Source organism: Propithecus coquereli, unplaced genomic scaffold (genome assembly GCF_000956105.1).
Source record: "Propithecus coquereli isolate 6110/MARCELLA unplaced genomic scaffold, Pcoq_1.0 Scaffold501, whole genome shotgun sequence".
In the NCBI taxonomy this organism is placed as follows: Eukaryota; Metazoa; Chordata; class Mammalia; order Primates; family Indriidae; genus Propithecus; species Propithecus coquereli.
Genome location: NW_012150853.1, coordinates 908,352 through 930,139, shown reverse-complemented (window position 1 = coordinate 930,139; position 21,788 = coordinate 908,352). Strand labels below are relative to the sequence as shown.

At 46.8% G+C, this 21,788-nt stretch overlaps 1 protein-coding gene across 4 annotated transcripts in view; it reads right to left on the bottom strand.

Moving 5' to 3' along the window:
• FOXK2 (forkhead box K2) overlaps positions 1–21,782 on the bottom strand; it is a 56,237-nt gene extending 34,455 nt beyond the window's left edge. For 3 of the 4 annotated variants that reach the window (XM_012656458.1, XM_012656459.1, XM_012656460.1), the window contains exon 1: positions 21,457–21,782. In XM_012656458.1, the coding sequence (XP_012511912.1) occupies positions 21,457–21,734 (278 nt within the window). In that variant the 5' untranslated portion in view covers positions 21,735–21,782. Of the gene's footprint in view, positions 1–15,769; positions 15,815–21,456 lie in introns of those variants that run through there. The other variant, XM_012656461.1, reaches the window with a different exon arrangement.
• Between the last annotated feature and the right edge of the window lie 6 nt (positions 21,783–21,788).

Genomic DNA, 21,788 nt, shown 5'->3' with positions numbered 1-21,788 from the left:
ATTTGGGTGCAGGGGTCTTTTTATAAAATGTCCTTTGTTCCTTTGGGTAAATACCCAGTAGTGGGATTGCTGGATCAAATGGTAGGTCTACTTTTAGTTCTTTGAGGTATCTCCATATTATTTGACAGTTTGTGTCCATAAAAATTTATCAGTTATACACGTATGATATGTGCACTTTTCCGTACAGGTAGTATGCTTCACAGACAGGGACTAAAACAATGTAAAAGCCGTCGGGGTGGATGATGTGACAGGCACACGGGTTCACTGTGCAGCTCCCTTACTGTTGTGCTAACGATGACCTGCATCTTTACCTGGGTGGTGATTACAGGGTATGCACATTATCACCATAATTTACTTTTCTATGTAAGTTACATTCAAAACAAAACATAGTAAAACTGTTTTCAAGTTCTTTATGGAGTTCAATTACCTTTTAAATCCTTGTTCCCCTTTTCTAAGCTAGAAATTTAAAATTGCGGAATAGGTCAGGCGCGGTGGCTCACGCCTGTAATCCTAGCTCTCTGGGAGGCCGAGGCGGGCGGATTGTTGGAGCTCAGGAGTTCGAAATCAGCCTGAGCAAGGGCGAGACCCCGTCTCTACTAAAAATAGAAAGAAATTAATTGGACAACTAAAAATATATAGAGAAAAAATTAGCCGGGCATGGTGGTGCATGCCTGTAGTCCCAGCTACTCGGGAGGCTGAGGCAGGAGGATCGCTTGAGCCCAGGAGTTTGAGGTTGCTGTGAGCTAGGCTGACGCCACGGCACTCTAGCCGGGGCAACACAGTGAGACTCTGTCTCAAAAAAAAAAAAAATTGTGGAATAATTTTGGATTAGTTGCCTCACAAAATTAAAAAGCCGCAAAACGTTCTAACAGAAGGAAGGTGAAGTCAAACAGATGAGCGAGGCCACGGGGCTCCTCGTGGGGCCCGGGCAGCGAGTGCCCGCCTGACCTCACCAGCTCCCCCGCAGACACACTCGAGGTCACAGCAAGAGTTTCGAGTGCGTGGACGAACGTGGGGACCACCTCATGCCGTCAGACCGTCACAGCACCGAACACAGTGAGTTCTTAAAAGTACTCTGGTTGATTCTGCAAGACCTGAAGTGAAGTTCGGTATAGAATAAGAATCTGTTCACAGACTGGGACATACGGCAAAATTAGGGAGGAAAGGGACAGATTATGAAATGCACCATATGAAAAGCAAGCCAGATAGCAGGAAGCAGGGTGGCAAATCCTTCAGTAAAAAATGACCAGGAACATGAATCCCAGGAAAGCAGCCTTCGGTACTGAGCACCTCTGAGAAGTTGTGCATCTCAAACCAAAAAAGCTGTGTGTCAACAATGCAACAGTTGACAGTTTCAAACTTATTTGGAGGCCCTTAATAAAAATCAAATTTTCTTTACTTAAACAAGTATCAACAATTCTAACTGGACTCAGTGTAGCAAATATCCTTCTCCCAGCCTCTCTCTCTTCTGTTTCTGAACTCACTACTTTCCTGTTGGAATGGAAATTATTACAGGTGAGATGTGCACAACATGGTCTAGAGTTATGAACTAGCAGAAGCATGAAGAAGCTCTAAGGACTCCAAAGTATGAAGCCAGACCTTGCTGCAATGCTTCAATATTAACTAACATCATACAGCCCCACAGAAATGAGTCAGACTTAAGTAAGTCTCCAACTAAAAGGAGAGTTAAATTTAGTGACACTTCTTTATGTAAAGCAAGTTTAACCAACTAACTAACCAATTTGTCAAATTATTCCCTGCAACCAGCTTTCAAAAAAAGTACTTCACAGCAGTCCCCTACAACCTACCAACATCTCATCTCCCTCGCGCCTCACGGCAACAGGATAAACGCCCCTTTCAGAGGAGATGGTCTCCAGGAGAAGAGTGGATGCTCTGTTCTTAGAGTTTCTTTTTTAGCTCACTGCAGGCTCCAACTCCTGGAGTCAAGTGATCCTCCGGCCTCGGCCTCCCTGAGTGCTAGGATTATAGGCATGAGCCACCGTGCCCGGCCTCTTGGAGTTTCTTAAATGAGTCCAATGGTGTTTGTGCTTCTTAAGAGCTCATTACACATTCTGAAGTCTAGAGGCCAAGGAATCGTGCCTCTTCACACCCACACCCCTGAATTTGGATCTCATGAATGCAGGAGCAGACCCCTCCAGGAACCATGTTTGTGTTTCTGTGGAGCAATGCTGTAGCTGGATGACAGAGCCACTGCCTTCAAATTGGGCCACGTGTCCTTGACATGCCGATGAGACCAGGAGCAACAGGGTCTGGTCCCAGGCAGTGCTGCAGTGAAAGGCAAGTGCAGCAGAGCTGCTGTCAGCCTTGGCACCTGCGTGCCTGCAGTCCCCAGGAGGCCCACGTCTGCTTCCCCAGACTCTGGACATTCTTTCCTGCCTCGGCCCAGACAGCTCAGACTGAGAGGAAAAGAAGGTCCCATGAGTGAGCTTCTCTCTGCCTACTTAAGAAACAGCATCCAAGCTGGGAGGCCAAGGCGGTGGGGGGTGGGGATCGCTCGAAGTCAGGAGTTTGAGACCAGCCTGAGCAAGAGCGAGACCCCGTCTCTACTAAAAATAGAAAGAAATTAATCGGACAACTAAAAATATATAGAAAAAATTAGCCAGGCATGGTGGCGCATGCCTGTAGTCCCAGCTACTTGGGAGGCTGAGGCAGAAGGATCGCTTGAGCCCAGGAGTTGGAGATTGCTGTGAGCTAGGCTTGACGCCACAGCACTCTAGCCCAGGCAACACAGTGAGACTGTCTCAAAAAAAAAAAAAAAAAAAAACAAAAAATAAAAAACATCCAAATGTGCACCAAACACACACTACAAGGGTAACTCTGAAATCACTCAGTTTTTAAAAAGTATTTCAGAAAATTCAACAAACTCTGCAATTTGTTATTCTGCAGAATGCAGCGAGCTACATGGCACCTGCCGGTATGGTGCCTTGCAGACTGCGTGCGCCACACTGGAGGAAACGAGAGCAAACGCACTGGAGACGCCACTCAGCCAACATCACCAGCCATGGCATAAAGGGACAGCAGGATCCCTGCCGTGGTGCCCGGAGAAGACACAACTTCACCTCTGGGGTTCCTGCCAAAAACAACTAACCTGGATCTAACCAAGAGGAGACATCAGACAAATAGGAACTGAGGGACATTCTACAAAGTAACTGACCTGTGCTCGTCAGAAGTGTCCATGTCACAGAAGACACAGAAAGGCTGAGGGACGGTTACAAATGCAAGGAGATTAAAGAGACAGGAGAGTTCGTGCCACATGTGACTCTACTCCAGAAAAAGGCCTTGCTCTTCAGCAGCGCCACATCGGAAAAGATGGGCGGAGTCTGCAGAAGGTCGGCAGTCAGGCCAGGACCCGCGCCAGTGCGAACCGCCGCGCTGGTGCCTGCGCTGTGGCTACGGAAGAGAATGTTTGTAGGAAGTACACACTGGAATACCTGAGGTAAAAAAGCATCATATTTCCAACTTCCCCTCAAATGTTTCGGGAGAGGGATGCATGCAAGTTTGGTGAAACATTAATAGTGTGGGAATCTGGAAAAATGGAAATTCTCTGTACCGTATCAGTAACTTTTCTGAAGTATTTTCAAAAGAAAAAGAAAAAGTTTCAAAAACCTTCCAAATGTCTGAAGCAGAGTTCAGTGATCTAGGTTTATACCAGGCTGGGAACCATGTGTCTCGGGGTCCATGCCGAAGTGAGCACAGATATGGAGAATGCTTGGGGACCATTTCATTTCTTTCTTTTTAAAAATATCTATTTATTTTTAGCATGTTTTTTCTTTTTTAAAAAAATGCTTTAGGTCAGGCGTGGTGGTTCACACCTGTAATCCCAGCACTCTGGGAGGCCGAGGTGGGAGGATCACTTGAGCTCAGGAGTTCAAGACCAGCCTGAGCAAGAGCAAGACCCCATCTCTACCAAAAATAGAAAAACTAGCCAAAACTGGCCGGGAGTCTTGGTGCACGCCTACTACTCAGGAGGCTACTCAGGAGGCTGAAGCAGGAGGATCACTTGAGCCCAGGAGTTAAAGGCTGCGTGAACTAGGTTAGCGCCAGGGCACTCTAGCCAGGTGACAGAGGGAGACTCTATCAAAAAAAGAAAGAAAAGGAAGGGAGAGGGGAGGAGGGGAGGGGAGAAAAGAGGAGAGGGAAGGGGGGGAGAGGAGAGGGAGGAGGGGGAGGGGAGGGGGGAGAGGAGATTAAATTTCCACTCCAAGTCCTGCCAGAGACTGTTGTGAGAAATTATCCCACTGGTCCTCCCTCATCTGGGTCACCAGCCAGCTGGCAGCTCTTGGTGCAGACGGTTGGGTCAGGCTCTCTGGCAGCAGCACACAGCACACCATGTATACAATAGCTCAACCATCCTGTGCCGACGCCTTTCTCTCAAGGAATCTCAGAAGCATTGGGAAGTAACTAAGCTGGGACTACTCTTGAGATGCAGGACACCACACTTGCCCAAATAACATTCACGTTAAACCACCGTGGGCTTTCCAACAAGCGCCAACACCTCCCCCAGACTGAATTCACAAGACAAGCTATGGGACGGCACCTGGGTCCCCTCCTTCCTCTGCTCAGTCTACAGCAATTCCTTCTGCTAATTCTGTAGAGCAGCAGCCCCCAAAGGGCTGTGGTTGAACACCTCTAAGTGAAAAGTTAGGCAGGAGTCAATACATGTATTAATATGTATACGATATATGAATAATACACCATCAGAAAACAAAAAGGCAGGGCCAGGCACAGTGGCTCACGCCTGTAATCCCGGTACTTTGGGAGGCAAAGGCAGGAGGATCACCTGAGGTCAGGAATTGAGACCAGCCTGAATAACAGCAAGACCCCATCTCTTCAAAAATGAACAAATTAGTCGGGCATGGTGGCGCGCACCTGTAGTCCCAGCTACTCAGGAGGCTGAGGCAAAAGGATCACTTGAGCCTGGGAGATAGAGGCTGCAGTGAGCTACAATGACACCACTGCACTCCAGCCTGGGCCACAGAAGGGGGAGGAAAAAAAGAAACAAAAGGGCAAAGGAGGGAATGGGAGGAAATATTCACAATACATATATCTCACAAAGGATTTGTGTTTAGGACATAAAAACAATTCTTAAAATTCAATAATAATAAGATAAACAACCCATTAAAAACCTTCACTAAAGAAGACATACAAATGGCCAATAAGTACATGCAAAGATGATCAACACCACTAGTCATCCGTGAGATGCAAACTAAAACCACGACGAGGTACTACTATACACCCACAGAATGGCTAACATAAAAAGACTAATAAAACCAGGTGCTGACAAGGATACAGAGCAACTAGAACTCACACACTGTTGGCAAGAATACAAACGGGGCAACAGCTTCCACAGGCCTGTCTACTTTTTTGTAAATCAAACACAGCCTGACCACCTGACCCCTTCACTCCACTCTTAGGTATCTGCCAAGTGAAACGAGAGCACCTGTCCATTCACACAGACTTGTACACGAACGACTGTTCACAGCCGCCTAACGGCACAGACTGCAAAACCGCCCAGATGTCCAGCAATAGGTGAGCGCATACACAGACGGTGGTACCTCCGTGCAAAAGAACACTACTCACATGACACTCAACAATCACAAAGGAAAACATGCCACACAAGTAACACGGGTGAATCTCAAGAACAGCACATTAATCAAAAAACACCAGACATAGGGCGGGGACTGCCTGGAGCTCTGAGGGAGAAGGAGGCAGGAGGGAGGTTTGCCGGTGACGGATATTATCTGGATCAGAGATGTGTATACATCGAGTTATAGAAACTCTATGAAAGGGTCCCTTAAAATGGGTTTGTTTTATCCTATGTAAAGTATACCTTGAAAAAAGTTTACTTAAAACACACAAAAAATTAAGCTGGCAACGATATATTAATACATGTATAAATCATATTACTGTATCATACATTATAAAACACAAAAATAGCTACTGAGTAGGATGAGAAAGATAACCAGAAAGCATATTTCTTCCTAAACTCTTAAAAGATCATCTTGATCATTTTTTGTTTGGGCTACACACACCCACTTTGGAAACTATTATTCTACATGTAAGACTATTAACAAAAGAAATATAATGTTAAGGACTAATTTTTTTATTCATTAATAAGGTTGACAATTATATAGTTGTAAGAAAGATCACTGCATTGAGTTTCTTATTAAAAGGTGGGTTTTTATGTGCATCCGACATTGGGGTAAAGCATTTCATTCTCAGGGTACATTTTTTTTTTTGAGACAGAGTCTTGCTCTCTTGCCCGGTCTAGAGGGCTGTGGCGTCAGCCTAGCTCACAGCAACCTCCAACTCCTGGGCTCAAGTGATCCTCCTGCCTCAGCCTTCCGAGTAGCTGGGACTACAGGCATGCGCCACCATGCCCAGCTAATTTTTTCTATCTATTTTTAGTTGACCAGCTAACTTTTATTTTTTTAGTAGAGATGGGATCTCGCTCTTGCTCAGGCTGATCTCAAACGCCTGACCTCGAGTGATCCCCCCCGCACCCCCCCGCCTCCCAGTGTGCTAGGATTACAGGCGTGAGCCTCCGCGCCCGGCCCATTCTCAGGGCACTTTGTAAAAAGATCACCTTCACTGCACTCAAGTACCTGCACATGCGCCTACGACTTCTCACTTCCCCACAACACATGCACAGCGAGCTGCACACAAGAAGTAGCATTTGCTGAATTGGCAGCAAAGTCTTCTTAAAATACCATGCCGAATGGCCAAGAGGCACATGAAAAGATCTTCAGCATCATTACTCATTAGGGAAACACACACTAAAACCACAATACCTGCTGAAACACCGAAGATGAAAAAGAGAGAGAACACCCGGTGCTGACAGAGCTGCGAAGGCCCCTGAACTCAGCCTCACTGTCAATGGGTGCAAACTTCACGAAGCATTTTCCAGCACGTGGAACCTACGAAAGCTGAACGTACGCACGTCCTCAAGCCAGATGCCACGCAGCCAAGGAGCACATCCAACAGAAATGTGCATGTGCTCACCAAAAAACTTGAAGAATCTCAACAAAATTTTCAATAGTCATCCAACATAAAAAAGCTACCTGAATATTCATAGCAGCACTATCCATAACAGCCCCAAATAAAACTACTTTAAACATCCATCTATAGCAGAATATCAAGCTGTGGTATATTCGTGTTACTAAATAACTCTACAGCTAGAGTATCCACAGCTATTTGCAAAAATATGGACTAAGCTCACTAATATTATTCGGTGAAAAGTAAACATCCACCTCTCGAAGTCCACCTGTATGAATCCATGCGCACGAAGTTCAAACACAAACAAATAACTTTACGGTTTAGAACTCAGGACAGTGGTTCCCAGTCGGGGGCTCTGACAGGGATGGGTGGTCGCAGATGATGGAAACGCACCTTCACTGGGACAGATCACACAAGTGGTTCTCATTAAGCTTTTACTTAGGATCTACCCGTGTACTTTTCTGTGTTTAGCTTCTACTTTAAAAAACAAACAAACAAAAAAAAAAAACGGGGAGTAATAAAGACCAACTAGGAAACCACTCCAGAAGTCCGGGTGAGAACCACTAAGGGAAGAGCTATGGGGAGGAAGGAAGGGAGCAGACGGGACGGAGCAGCAGAGCAGATGAGGGTGGCCCACGTCAGCTCACAGGAAACACGGAGGACGCTTTCAGCAGCCAGAACAGGACTAGAGGACGGCCACCCGTCTGCACCCAATTCTTCAATCCTCCTACGTGACCTGCCTGCAAGTAGCCTCTGTGCCCTATACCGGTCCACAATCCCAAAAAGCTCTGAAAAATCTAACCTGAAATCATTTGGCAGTCAATTCTGACCCAAACTAAGAAGGAGCTAATTATAGCTTTAAATTATCCCACTTAGTAAGAATATTCATGTGTTTTACAATAGGAATTCTAATGTGTTAGATTACAGGGTGCTGGGACTGTGAAATCATACACAGTACACCGTGGTACTACTTTTCTAAAATCCAAGCTACTCTGATTTCAAAACACCTCTGGGCCTGTCGGTTTTGGGTGGAATCTGTGTATGAAGGTACTGGCATGGTGCCAATTCCCCGGGAATTCCTCCAGAAATATCCTAATTTGTTTAAGGGGCAAATCAGATGGCTTACCTAGAAAAGAACAAATGGCTCACGCCTGTAATGCCAGCACTTTGTGAGGCCAAGGAGGGAGGATCACTTGAGACCAGGAGTTGGAGGCTGCAGTGAGCTGTGATCATGCCACAGCACTCCAGCCTCAGCGACAGAGCAAGGCTTCCTGCCTCAAGAGACAGTAACAGACACTACGCAGATTGTTTACAGCTTGTACACTAAGCATGATAAAACCATCAATTTTTCTGAGTGTCATATCCAAGTGTCACATAAGTATCAATTTGTAACACATCACAAATCAAAGAACTGAAATTAGTTGTTCAGAATCTGTACTTTATGCTTTAAAACCCTAACTCCATAAAACTGCTTATTTCAGGACTACCTGCATTCACTACTTCAACATGACCTAGTTCCTAACCCTGCCCCACCTCGCCTGTCCCCGAGGCCCGCCGGCTGTACCTCCACGTGAAAAGGTGAGTCCCTCAGCAGAGCCAGGGATGCTGTGCAGCTGCCCACACAGGTCTCAAACACGCTCCAGTGCCAGGAGAGCCTGCTCCAAGGGCAAAAGCAGCCACATGCACCCAGCGTGGACCCATCTGTCCCAGAAAGATCCCACTCGAAGCTAGACCGCTATCAGCCCCTGAAGGTGCCACTGAGCTTCAAGTCAACACAGTATTAACATGTAAACAGCTTTTCCACTCAGCAAGCCCAGGTGTGAGGTGTGGGAAAATCAATAAATGCTCACAAATGACCTTTGCTGTCAGTCTTGTTAGTGGGCATAAAACGGAGAATTCAAGACAGAATAAAGTGAAAACTGGATCATTATTTGCTAATGTGGTGGTTCTCGCCCTAGGTGGCATGGAGACACAGACAAAGGGAAGGACTTGGGCTGTCCTATGGGAGAGGCGGCCTGCCCCGCAGCCCAGGTAGGCAGGTGAACAGAGAACACAGCTCCTGGAGGATTCTGCAAGAATGAGGACAACCGCTAGGATGACAGGCTTGGGGTGATTTTTCCTTTTGCAAAATTAACTTAATGGCGTTGCATGTCTTCTAATAGTTTTTCTAAAAAGAAGCAAAAAATTCAAAAGTTTTGAACGTTTTCAAAACATTTGACACAGGAACATCATCTCTAAGAATCCAATAATTCAAACTTCAATCAGTGCTGTTTACAGCAGCAAACAACACGGGAATGGTACAGTAACAGATGGAAGCTCGCGCGGCTGATTACAGAAAGCGCTTATGAAGGGTAACAGAAAACAATACAGGATACAAAATCCCAACTCTCATAGGGTCTCTACTATCCAAAAACAAACTTAAAAATATTCATAGAATAATGCATATGTTTTATGTTAACAGTGTTAACTCTGCATAGTGGAATTGTGGATAAATTTTTCCCATCCACTTTTACAGTTCCAAATGTTCTATAACAAGTATTATTTTGTAATGTTTTCAAATAAACTTTGATAATTTAAAAAAGACTAACGGCATCATACCAATTCAATCAGCAAGTATCTGATTTCCTGACACAACACAGACGCTCCAGCCCACTCGCCAGTCAGCTGTGGTCAGGTGACTGTGCCTCGGATCTGATTCCATCCGCACCGAGAACCTTCCACAACTAACTGCTAAGCTTTACGTTCTTTTTCCTTAACAATGTTTTCTCATCTCAAGTGCCTACCAGAAGCTGCTGGAGATTACTGTGCATGTCTGTTCTAACCTGCCTGGGGGTCTGACTGACAACAGGCACCCCTCTTGCTTTGTCTAACTCACACTCCACATGCCTGAAAACACTTCAAGCTGATTTAACAACCCTCAGATGCCTGAGGCAAAAGATTACAGTTCAAACACACAACAGACTGCCTAAGGCAAAAACTGGGTAGAGTTTCTGGGAAATTAGGACATTCAAAAGCAACAGTGTAGTATGGGGAATTCAGAAAGCCAAGGTAAAGTGCACGTGCAGACAAGGCCTGGAAGACCCTGAGCTTTCAGCTGAGGCTGGTCCGGAGGCAAAGCGAAGCCGACCAGGAGCAGGGGAGGGCCGAGGCAGAGACAGTCTGCGAAGACGGGGAGAGTGCTGGCACTCTGGAAATCTGCCACAACGGCAGCTCAACACAAGCTAAGAACAAGGGCTTCAGTGACCACCTAATGAAGGAAGACAGTTCTTGCAGTAACAGTTGAGAGAAGTCACTAAACAAAAGGACTCCTATAGCTTTCAACAAACAAACAACAAAATCCTAGCAAATCCTGGGGAAGGAGGAGAATCTGATTTCCAGAGCTACAGAATTGTAATAGTCAAATGTCCAGTTTTCAACAATGAAAAAGTCACAAGGCACACAAATAAATAGGAAAGTATGACTCAGTCAAAGAAACAAAAAAAATTAACAGAAACCTACTCGATGATCTTGAGGTTATTAAAAAAAAAATGTGATGGCCAGTGACATGGCTTGGAGAGGACTGTGAAGAGGGGTTCAAAGGCATGCTGGCAGGTGAAGGCCTGTTGTTTACTCCCTGCTCTCCAGGGACCTTGACGGTTTGTTCTAAATCAAATTGACTGAAATGAATAAATAACCAAAAAAAAAAAAAAAAGTGACAGAAACCATCCCGGAGGAAAGCCAGATATCCACCTTACTAGACAAAGACTTTAAAACAATGGTCTTGGCCCGGCGCAGTGGCTCCCGCCTGTAATCCCGGCACTCTGGGAGGCTGAGGTGGGAGGGTGGCTTGAGGCTGGGAGTTCAAGACCAGCCTGAGCAAGAGTGAGACCCCATCTCCACGAAAAAATTTTTTTAATTAGCTGGATTTGGTGGTGTGCACTTGCAGTCCCAGCTACTCAGGAATTCAAGGTTACAATGAGCTATCATCAGGCCACTGCACTCCAGCCTGGGCAATAGTGAGACAGTATCTCAAAAAAAAAAACCAACCATGCAACTTTCCTCTAGCAAGCAAAGGCAATCCACACCATAAAGCAGATTTAGTAATATTTATGTTTATACAGAGAGAAGACAACATGGTCACATGGGTGAGGGGTGCTAGCCTCCGCTCAGCCCAAGCAGCGTAACAACATTGTTCCAGCAGCTTCACAAGCGCACGACCCCCGTGTTACTCATCCTCGGCCCATCCTCTGCCTGGCCTATGTGTGGGGGTTTGTGGAGAGCGGCACACAGAGGGGAGCAAGAAGTATCTTCTGGGACATGGTTCCTGACCAAAGGTGCTAGTGTCACCCTCCACAGAAAAGAAAGCCCTAGTGCCCACTGGATGCTAGGAAGTGAGAGACGCTCAACCAGCCTTCTCAGTTGGTCTCCACCACAACCCGCAAACGACAGGACTCACAGAAGCTTGGTCGGCCACTCAGGGTCACAGTGCTAAGCAGGCATGCAGTTCCAATGCCTGACCTGCCCTTATAACCATAACCAGAGCTTGGAGCACTATATTTAACAAATAATGGCATAAGTATAGAATCTTATGCTTTTCAGCAAATAAAAGTCGTCAATTAGCTGCCATCCTCAAAACACTAATTTTTAAAAAATTATTTATAAAAACAAAACTCTTCTCACTAGAGATACATAGTATAAGAAACCCTAAATACTAAATGTCTGGTTACTGGTGAATCCAAAAATGTTACAGAGAAGTAAATATTTCAGAACTGTGACTAACAGGTAAACTTGTGTCAATAAGAAAATGTATACTCTGAAAAACAATTTTCAAGAGAAGGCAAGATAAAAGATCAACGGTAAATAAAATATTACTTTTGGGGAGCTGTTTCCCCAAAATAGCGTGGTAGCATCTATTAAGAGGAGACAGGAAGGGGAAATTAATGTCGTCGAGCCACCGAGGCACTAAAGTCAAATCAGGATGGGGGTGTGGGTGTGGTGGGAAGGGGTAGAGGTGGTGGAGACCACCTCATTTGGGAAAAGGATACGCTCCAGTTTGGGCAGTCCCAGGAGGGTCTCCCCCAGAGCCCTGCCAAAGTTCTCAGCCAGAAGGACCACCAGGAGCCCAGCCCCGCGCCAGCCCAAAGCAGAGGTACAGGAGCCAGGGTCTGCGCACACTGAAGACTCGGGAAAAACCAGGCCCACTCTTGCCTAGTATTCGCCAACAGTCAAGGAAAGAGAAACCTCTACTGCTAAATTTGGTGTGGAAAAGGAAAGAAAAGGTAAAGAGAAATCTCCTGGTCTACCTTGTTCCTGTAACTCTGTGGCCAGGACCAGGCCAGTCCAGGACCAGTACCAGTCCCTGGTCTGTCAGGAACCGGGCTGCACAGCAGGAGGCGAGCAGCTGGCGAGTGAAGCTTCGTCTGTGTTTACAGCCGCTCCCGTGGCTCACATCACAGAATAAGCTCCGCCTCCTGTCAGAGCAGTGGCATCAGATTCTCACAGGAGCACGACCCTACTGTAAGCCGTATGTGTGAGGGATCTAGGTTGTGGCTCCTCACGAGAATGTAAGGCCTGATGATTGGAGGTGGAGCTGGGGCGGTGACCCTAGCGCTGGGGAGCAGCTGCAGGCACAGATTTCCCTCAGCAGAGAGGTTTGACTGCACAGAGACCACAATAAATCAATTGCTTGCAGACTCATATCAAAACCGTATCAGTGAGTGGCAAGTGACAACGTAATAATAATAAAGTGCACAATAAACGTAGTGCACATGAATCATCCCAAAAGTGTCTTCCATGAAACCAGTCCCTGGTGCCAAAAAGCTTGGGGACTGCTGCCATAGCAGACCTGTAGCAATCACCAAGCAGCAACACAAGTCATGTGCCCTGATGCACATTATCAGGACATCTGCATTCAACTAAAGGAGATCTGTCCCAGGCTCCCACAGGTCACCCCTCCATCAGCCATCTTTAACTTTAAAAAACACAAAGTACACCCATGCGCCTCATAATAGTATTTCTGTCAATGACAGGCCACATATAATTCAAGAGTGGTCCCGTAAGTTTGGAACAGAGCTGAAAAATCCCCATCCGCTAGTGACATCACAGTGCAACGTATCGCTCACGTGTCTATGGTGATGCTGGTGGAAACCTACTGCGCTGCCAGTCACGAAAGCACGGCACGCACAACTACGCACGGCACACGATACTCGGCAATGATGGTAAGTTACTGTCACCGGCCTATGTATTTACTATGCTGTACTTCTTATCGTTATTTTACAGTGTGCTCCTTCTACTTATAAAAAAAGTTAACTATAAACAACCTCAGGCGGGTCCTTCAGGAGGTATCCAGGTGTTATCATAGGTGGTGACCGCCCCATGTTACGATGTCCCTGAAGACCTTCCCGTGAGACAAGATGTGGAGGCAGAGAACAGTGACGCTCATGATCCTGACCCTGGATGAGCCTGGGCTAATGTGTGTATTTTTGTCTTCATTTTTAACAAAATAAAGTTTAAAAAGTAAAAAAAAAAATTTAAGCAGAAAAAAGCTTATAGAATAAGGATATTAAAAAGGAAAATATTTTTGTACAGCTGTCCGATGCATTTGTGTTTTAAACTAAGTTATTCAAAAAGAGTCAAAAAGTTAAAAAACATTAAAAGTTTATAAAGTATGGCCGGACGCGGTGGCTCACGCCTGTAATCCTAGCTCTCTGGGAGGCTGAGGCGGGCGGATTGTTTGAGCTCAGGAGTTCGAAACCAGCCTGAGCAAGAGCGAGACCCCGTCTCTACTAAAAATAGAAAGAAATTAATTGGACAACTAAAAATATATAGAGAAATTAGCTGGGCATGGTGGCGCATGCCTGTAGTCCCAGCTACTCGGGAGGCTGAGGCAGGAGGATCGCTTGAGCCCAGGAGTTTGAGGTTGCTGTGAGCTAGGCTGACGCCATGGCACTCTAGCCCGGGCAACACAGTGAGACTCTGTCTCAAAAAAAAAAAAAAAAAAAAAGTTCTTTCACTTTAATTCAAACAAATGCTTTGGTAGCACAAAGGTTTTAAGCAAGTACCATTTATTTTTGTTTTTTCTTTTTGAGACAGAGTGTCACTCTGTAGCCCTGGCTACAGTGCAGTGGTGTCATCAAGCTCACTGCAACCTCCAATTCCCAGGTTCAAGCAATCCTCCTGCCTCAGCCTCCCGAGTAGCTGGGACTACAGACGAGAGCTACCACGCCTGGCTAAGTTTTTTTCCCTGTTTTTTGTACAGACAGCGTCTCGCTCTTTCTAAGGCTGATCTCGACTCCTGACCTCAACCAATCCTCCCGCCTTAGCCTCCCAGAGTGCTGGGAGTACAAGTGTGAGCCACCGCGCCCAGCTAGGCAGGTACCATTTGTAAGAAAAATTATCAAACTCACCACCAATAAGGCCAAGAGTGATATTCAACTATTATCAACTGCTAGATTACTGTCCAACAGGGGGTCTCCACTTCCCCACTACTGACATTTGGGGCTGGATTAGTCCTTGTGGTGGGGATGTCCTATGCATCATAGGGTTTTTAGCAGCATCCCTGCCTCTGCCCAGTACACAGTAGCACCAGCCCTCCCAGTCTGTGCCAACCAAATGTCTCCAGACATTGCCGCACGTCCTGAAGAGAAGAGGGGCGGACTCACCCGGATGAGAACCACTGTTGTGTTCCCACACCTTTCACTGCACAAAGCGGGCATGCATTCCATCTCAGATGACAAACCGCAACGAAACCCAAACACGATCTAAAAACCCTATGGAATTCTCAGCAGAACACTTTCCCTGTTTGTAGCCATCAGCTGAGGTCTACAAAATCCAAAACACCTGAACCTCACATCTGCTGGGAAAGGCGGCGCCTCTCGCGCCGTGGCTCTGGGCTAGACGCTTCCTAGTCTCCCTGCACCACCACCTCCTGGGATGACAGAGGTAATGCCGGCCAAGCCTGCTTCCAACCGTAGAGGTTGCAATGCTTGACTTAAACACAACCTTGTGTATTCTACTTCATCAGCAAATTCAAAAATCCCTCATGAGAAAGTGTGGAAGCTGACTTACTACACTGCCATTATTTAAGGTATTATAAATTGCTTCAAAAACCAAACATAGAAGAAAACAAGAGCCGTGCAAAAATGTTAAACAGATAAGAATACTATCCAGAATGCAAACTGCTTTCATTAAAAGCTTCTCTAATTTAGAAACCCTCTTTTCTTCATTTTCAAAAAAAACCTTTCTCCTCAGCCAAGAAATAATAGTTGCATTTTCACAATGGAAAAATCTGTTACTATAACAGCATCATCTTCTGGAGTATTTCCACCAATTATGCACAAAGCTGTGTTGTGCTTCTGTAGCCGTGGACAGACCTGCTGCTAAACGAGGAAGCCACGTCTGCTAGAATCCCTTCACTCGATGATCAGCACCTGAGAACCACAGCTAACAGGAATGCTAAATCATCAGTTAATGGGTACACATACTTCCAATACATACCAAGGGGTATACACATGTGTGGGACATGGTCCCCGCCTTGGAAGACTAAGAGGAAGACCAAGATCAGGGGAGAAAGTTGCTTGAGAAGGTGAATTATAGCCCCAACAATGAGGAAATAGATTAGAAAGTGTCATGGACACCGAGAAGCCCCTTTTGGCTTCCCTGAGCCTGACAGTTTCAAGAATAGCACATTATCTACCACTCCTAGGGGTTCCCGAGCCCCTGTGTCACCCTGGAAAGCAGCGGGGTGACATTCAAAGCTTGCAGGGGAGCTTACCTTCAGGTCTTCACTGCCTCCCAGACAGAAACTATGGCCAGAGTTTCAAAAGTACATATGGTTTGTCAGACTTCAATAAAAAAAAAGTAGTTAAAATAAAAACAGCCAGGCACTGTGGCTCACGCCTGTAATCCCAGCTACTCCAGAGGCTGAGGGGGAGGATCACGTGAGCCCAGGAGTTCAGGACGAGCCTGGGCAACCTGGTGAAAGCCAGTCTCTACAAAAAATAATTAGCTGGGCACGGTAGCACACACCTATAGTCCCAGCCACTCGGGAGGCTGAGGTTGGAGTTTGAGGCTACAATGAGCTATAATTGTGCCACTGCACTCCAGCCTGGGCAACAGAGTGGAATCCTGTCTCTATAAATATAAATTAAAAAAAAAATTTTAAAAAGAAAAACAGCCAGGCACAGTGGCTCATGGCTAAAATCCCAGCTACTCCAGAGGCTGAGACGGGTGGATTGTTTGAGGCCAAGTAGTTCAACACCAGCCTGGGCAACACAGCAAGACCCTAGCTCTTTTAAAAAATTGTTTGCTTAATTTCAAAAAAAGAAAAACAGTATATTGTGAATTGCTAAGTTCTTCCACTGGAAATCTTTAATTCCAAAACAACATCATAGTCAAAGCATAAAGCATTAATGAGCAAGTAACCTTCAAATCAGACTACAACAGGACATTAAATTTAAACAGGTCCTTTCCTGCCTCCTGCCTGGGGCAGAGGCACTTCCCCTTTTCCCTTGTAACCAGGGAAGGTTTGTAAGGAAGCCGAGAGGGGAGGCTGTGGGCGCCAGCAGATGGACCTCTCCCAGCACTGGCCAGCCCCTGGGTGACACCAGCCATGCCCCACAGCCTGTCTTTATCCTTAGGCCCTGACGAAACTTCAAACCCTGCTCACCACTTCCGAGAAGCCCTCGACCCTCAACCAATTTACTGCACACACGTGTCCAGGTGTGTGTGAGTGACGTGAGCACGTTGAAGGCAGCTTGCCCTCTGGAACATTTCCACCCTTGTATCACGTTTTCTGTCCCCCTGCTGGTGACAGTCATGCCTTAGATTCCCATGGGCCCTCTGTACCAGGCCCCAAGCAATGTGCTAAGGACACTGTGATGGACAAAACAGATGCAGCCCCTGATGTCTACCAGGGGCACAGACACAGCCACGCCACTCAATGTAAGGGACTAAAACTCAGGCAAGTGCGAGCTGGAATCTGCCCCCGTCCTCCAGGAGCCTGTGCTCACCCTCTCCTGGCAAAGCCAGTCGGTGCACAAATGACCCCAACAGGTGACTGGCCACATAGGCTTCTTTCGCAAAATCTGTTAGAAACTGAAATTACTTTAGATCTGAAACGTCCTGAGCTATTCATTAAGTAAACATTATTGAAATGAGGTGAGATTAGGGTTGAGTTTTACCACTGGAAGAACTGAATGCTGGGTGAAGCAGAAGCAGCTTGGTTGTTGGGTTTTGAACTTAAAGTAACGATTATGCTAAAACAGCCGCACTGTGTTCCCAGTGTCTACAAATCAGTGATAAATATGTATCTTGATTTGCCAAATGAACGCATATTATAGCTTTTAAAGGAAAAATACATAGTGGTCATTAAAGGCAATTAATTTGTATACTGAGCACTTTTCAAAGTGCAAAGCGGCATTTGCCCCTCTGCTAAGAATCTGCCTTTTATACCAACACGGTGCCAATTCCTGGGTCTTGAACCCTGGCTCTCAGTTCTACTCACAAGCCTGTCAAGAAAAGAATGTCAGCTCATAAAACTAAGCATTTCAGCCAACCTTTCAGCCCTTAAAGAAGGGAACACGCCAGATCTCACTAGTGGCTCTGTTCTGATCAGCTCTGCTCAGGTCTTCAGACAAGAAAACCACATTTTTCATCTTTTCCTACTAGGAACTCTGTCCTCCTCCGGCCCACCAGGGCTCCTACCGTGGGTTCCTTCAGCCACTCACCTGGTAATTAGCAGGTTTCCACTCCTCCTAACCCTAATCTCACCTGCACCCTCCTTCCAACCCCGCCCCCACCCCCCTGCTCAGCAGCCCTCCCAAAGATTGCCCTAAACTTCCTGACTGCCCTGGCACCCTCCATACTTCCCTCTTTGTGGTCCCAGTATTCTCTGGGAACCCAAACCCTTCCTGAGGAGGCCCACAGGCTGTGAGTTCCTCCAACTCATTCTTGGAGTCTCCACCTGGAAAGCGCCGGAAGCCTGACTGCTGTCTGCTCGCCCTCTCCAGTGCTCACCTGAGGGACGCTACCTCTGGTTAGTGAGCAAGTCTTCAAACACATCACCAAACATAACCCGCAGGTTAAAACGTGCCACGTAAGAAAGGAAGGATTGAACGCCCACGAGGTAGAACGGACATGCAGTTAATCTGGCACAGGAACAGGGGTCATTTTTCTACATAAATTTCCGTTTTGCATGTTACATAGTTTGGGGCAATAGCAAATTCAACTTGTTCTATTTGTTTGGCTATTAGATATTATAGGATCTTATTAATCAACAATGTGTCAAATTCATTTGCCATTTTCAAAATATAAACTGACAAAGAGTTGCTTATTTCTAAATTATACTTAGTTTGCTACCATGGTAACCGTAAGAGCAACAACAAAACCACACATTCCCTTCCAACTGATCTTCCTAAAACACTTTACTAGTCTCAGATGCCAGACTAGGCCCTTGGACAAACAAGTACTCTGTCCTCAAAGAGGACAGTCTTCATTCTGTCACTGATCAAAGTAAAAATGCCCCCTCCAGGTCCAGGCAAACCTCGAGCTCCAGCTGTTCCACAATCTAAGGTCCCTTCCAGCCTAAACTGCCGCTTCTCCAGCGCCAGGCTACAGGCCAAGCCACATCCGTGAGGCCACCTCCACCTGCCCACCTCCAGGAGCCCTGCCCAGGTACCCCTATGGAGCCCACCCTATGGTCCCAGTAACATCTGTGTCTGCAGTGAGTCTGAGGCTCTGAGAGAGGAAAACGTTGCATTTCTTTACACATAGCCCTGGCATAATCAGCAAAAAAAATCAAGGACTGCAGAAATCGCTTGTATTCTGGAAAACCATACACCCTGACACTCCTGTGCACACTGAGCCCCCACACACCCATTCACACTGGCCGTGGGGCTCACCAACCACTATGGAAAAGGCACTTGTATTCACATCTTACTAAAGTTATTTAAAATACTTATGACAGCCAAGAACAGGATCTCAGTCCTCATCTTTCTCTCTTCCTCTCAAATTAACACATTATCTAGTACTTCAATGGAATGATAAACCACACCTTAAACGTAAACTTATGTACACTTCCAAATTCTCTGTGAATTCTTAATACAAATTCAAAATGTAAATTCATTTTAAAGTTGTAACTGAAATAAAATCATTGTGGTTCAATTAAGAGACCAACCATGGGTTGTCATATTTTCTAACTCTAAAGTGATTTTGAATTCAGTAGGCAAAGCCGGGTGCAGTGGCTCACACCTGGGCCTGTAATCCCAGCACTTCAGGAGACTCAGGCAGGATTGCTTGAGGGCGGGAGTTCAAGACCAGCCTGGACAACAAAGCAAGACCCTATCTCCACAAAAAATAAAAACAAAAAAATCAAGAGGCAAATCTGAAGTAAGTATTAAGAATATTTCAGCCTCTGCATAATTACTTTAAATTACATGTGCTTTTAAGCTTATATGCTTGATTTGATTTTTAAACTTAAAAAAAGAACTCGTAACACCAACTTGAACACTGAGTTTAGATTTAAGAAAAAATTTTTAAAACAATTTATCTACCTCTCACTAGTAGCAATTTTTAGAGTCCACCCATTCCATTAACCTGTGTTACTACCCTACACCAAAAACTTGGCAGTGATACCTTACAGAAAGGGAGGTGCTGAAATAGACTACAAGGTAATCACTGAATTCAGCGTACAAATGCCAAAATCCCTTCGGTGAAAAAAACCACCCCACTACGTCGTCGGGTTACCAGGCCCATAAGAAGTGCAGAACTTGTGTTGGCCTTGGAGACCACTGGACTCTTCGCTGTGCACACGCTGGAGGTGAAGGTCAGAGGCCCGGCCTCCATTTCACCCTCCTCCTCAGTTACTCATCTCTCCTGCAAGGTTCACACTATCCTTCGAAAGTCTGAATTTGCCTCCTCACTGACTGAAAGGTCAATTTATTTCCACGTTCACCACGCTGGCACGTGCAAAATTCAATTCAACACAAGTGATTCTGGCTGAACAATCATTAAAGAGTTTTCTTTAAAAACTCAAAACCTTCAGAGTAAATGTATAATTTCCCTTGTTGTGATGCTGAGTTTTTTGTAAACAAACTGTCAGATTAAAGGGCAACCGTTAGGCTCCTACCACTGATTTGAGTATTTTGGTTTGAAAATAACATTCTTTAAATTGCTACTATCAAGGTTTAAAGAATCAGCTGGTCCACCTTTCCACTGGCTGTCTATGCAACAGTGCAGGACACGCACAAGTTAAGGAATTAAGAAAAGCAAGACAGCTGTGACCAGCATCTCCCAACAACTGAACGCAGTTAAAAATTCCAGTTTGAAGACAAAGGCTGTACTTACAATGATCTAGAAATGAGCCCCTGAGGAGTAATTAGCATTTCCTAGAGAGCAAGTTTGCTTTTCAAGCAGAGTAAATGATAACTTAATAAAAATCACAGAAGCAAACTAATTTGTTTTGTAGCAGGACTGACAGTTCCCTTTGAGGCTCACTTAACTCTACCTGACCTTTTAATAACTTCTAAATAATCAACTGTCTTTTTAAAAAAGTTTTATTAAGTATCTATTCTCCAAAGTTTTAAGGTTCAGGGCATGGATTTAAAATCTATTATGCTTGAAGACTTTTCCACTTTCAGGCTACCAAAAAACATGGTGGAGAAGGAGTCAAAACGCCGTATCTTTAAGTATTTCACTACTGAAAACGTGAACAAAAAGGAAGTAACAGACAACCCTTTGTAAGCTAATAAGACATAGATTTCAGTTCGAGGCAGTTCTTCCAAATACATGCATTTTAACGTTTCTGTTCACCCAGACCCACATGCAGGTTAGAAACAACACATGCGCACTCCCAGGACGCACGGAGTACCCCAAAACCCTTGACCCAGGCACGCGCAGCTCTAACTTCAGGAAGGTGAAGGCCTGGGAGGCCGCACCTGCGGGCGGGAGCGGGGGCTGGAGGGTCCTGTGCTCTGTGTCCTCGCTGGGGGTTGGGGTCTAGGTCCGGGCAAGTGTCGTGGGTTGGGATCCGGCTGGCGGGACGAGCGTAGGTCTGGGTTGTGGTCATGGGGGGCGGGCGGGTCGTGGTGTGGGTCCTGGTCGTGGGATGGGGTCTAGCTCCTCCCGGCTGTGAGTCGTGCCCTGGGTCCCGTCCTGCGGGGGGGAGTGGGTCGCGGTGTGAGTCCTGGTCGTGGGCGGGGCCCCGAGTCCGGTCCTGGTCCGGGGGAGGCTTGTGGCGTGGGTCGGGACAGGAGGGAGCGTGGGTCCCGGTCGTGGGTCGGGGGGGTCGTGATGGGGTCCGGATCGCGGGTCTGCGGGGGGCTCGTGGCGTGGATGTCGGTCGCGAGACGCGGGCCACCTGCTCCGGCCAGTGGGTCGGGCCCTGGGTCCGGTCCGGCCCCCGCCCGGCGCGCCAGGCCGCAGACCCCGCCCCCGCCCGCCCGCCCGCCCGCGGCCACTCACACGCGCGGCAGCTGCAGCGGCGGCGCCCCGCGCCTCTGGAACACGCCGTCCACGAACACGCCGTTCTTGCCGAGGCAGCGCAGGTAGAAGTCACCGCCCGCGTCCGGCCGGGGCTGCGCGGCCGGCGGCTCGGGGGCCGCCCCGCCATGGCCGCCGCCGCCGCCCGGGGGCGTGAAGATCTCGAGGTGGCGCCGGGAGATGAAGCTCGAGTGGCCCATGCTCACGTCCACCGAGCCCTGCGACGAGTTGCGCCCGATGGTCACCGAGCGCTTCTTCATCAGGTACTCGAACTCCCGGCCCTCGAGCCGCGCCACGGCCCAGCCGCCTGGCGG